Genomic DNA, 1,668 nt, shown 5'->3' on the forward strand with positions numbered 1-1,668 from the left:
GCTCCTTAAATCATATAATTTCTATGGCATTCTGTACTGTCAGTATGTTACATGTACCGTATGCCAATTGGTTACAGGTGGCAGCTTTCTATTGCAGCCTGTAGGCTTGCCTAGATAAATGGATGAGTGCTTACCTATTCTGTCTTGCAAATAGTTGTTGCTACTTCGTACGATGGGAGCTTCCATCTTTAATCTGAAGACACTTAAACGTGCACGCCATCTCGTGGCAACTTTCATAACGATCCCAACGAACATTCCTTTGAGAAGGTTCCTGATACCATCCCTGTGCATTCCACTGTTTCGGCGTGTATGTGAAAACATTTGGGACCAACTAACTCCCACCACTCCACCACAGAGTCACCGCAGTAGACGTTAGATGAGCGCTGTCGCTCCGCGGCACTTGTTTTAGTCTATTCTTTTCAAGTAACAGACATGCAGTTTCTAGTGCTCTATCGCGTTTGTAGCCATTCTGAAGATACATTCTATGAGCTATATCAATGCCACACAAAGCATTGCATTTTCGATTACCAATGAAAATGTTTGGAGAGCCTTCAAAATGCTAGCTTATTTAGTAATGGATTATATATATTGGAGAAGATGATAATTCATGGGTAGTGCCTAGTTAAGATTGTAATAAAGTTGCAAATGAAGTTGTTGTGTGTTGTAATATATATAATTATATGTGATATGATAAACTAATTAGATTTTAAATGTAATGCAGACCAGACCTGTCAAATCAGTTGTTGCCGAAATCCTGCTAGTAATTTTTTAACCAGTGAATGATACTTGGTAAAATATTCTATGAATATTTATTAGACCTTGGCTAGCAACTCATTGGTCGATATTTGTAGCAACTAATTAGACAAAGGTGGCAAATATTAGTGTGTCACTATCACATCATGAAGGCCAGTTATCTATAATGGGTAATACCTGCAGAGCAACAAGGTAACAACTATTTCAGTATTAAGAGCAAGGTAAATATAACAATTTGACATCTACAAAAGCATTTTATATGTTACAACATAATTATACAACTATAGTGCATACAACTTGTGTGTACATACAACATCATTTTTGTGTACATGTATGTAAATTGTAATAGACTTTAATTATGTCATTTCTACTGCATGTCATGTTTAATGACTTACATTTATGTGACCTAACAGAATTGTTTATGGACAATCTGCACTGAAGATGCCAGGACTTACAAGGTATTTGTATAAATAGCCCTCCCCCCCCCAAAAAAAATCCAGCTATGTGTACAGTCTAGGTCACAAAACTGATATTCCTGGTTTATCCTGGGGTATGAATACGATGCCAGTTATCATAGGTGTAGATGACTGTTAGTTGCATTACCACGAGGATTATTATGGAAAGGATCACTTTGTAATTCTAAAGAGATATTCATTATAATTGTAGAATGGCATTTTGTGACCTGTGCTTAAACATGTATATATCACTGGTGGTGGCATTAAATCTAATAGTGGGTTAGAGGTGTAATAGTAGTTGCATATTACCAAGAGCTAATAATACCTAGAGTGTACAACGGAAAAACGGGAAAATAGTGCTATTTCACGACAACATTATTCTACTTTGCCTGCGAGTCTATAATAATTTCATGGTATTGCATTAAGCAGAATTCTTTGCTCTCTAAAACAAGACCAACCG

General features: G+C 36.5%; 1 protein-coding gene across 3 annotated transcripts in view; it reads left to right on the forward strand.

Moving 5' to 3' along the window:
• The window catches only part of LOC106821262 (protein numb-like), a 33,567-nt gene that overhangs the window by 3,932 nt on the left and 27,967 nt on the right, over positions 1-1,668 (forward strand). Inside the window, exon 2 of one of the 3 annotated variants that reach the window (XM_014825994.1) lies at positions 1,167-1,211. The exons of the other annotated variants lie outside the window; for them this stretch is intronic. Coding sequence (XP_014681480.1) covers positions 1,195-1,211 — 17 coding nt within the window. The 5' untranslated portion in view covers positions 1,167-1,194. The remainder of the gene's footprint in view (positions 1-1,166; positions 1,212-1,668) is intronic. 3 annotated transcript variants of the gene reach the window in all.

This window comes from Priapulus caudatus, unplaced genomic scaffold, assembly GCF_000485595.1.
Source record: "Priapulus caudatus unplaced genomic scaffold, Priapulus_caudatus-5.0.1 Scaffold66, whole genome shotgun sequence".
NCBI lineage: Eukaryota > Metazoa > Priapulida > Priapulimorpha > Priapulimorphida > Priapulidae > Priapulus > Priapulus caudatus.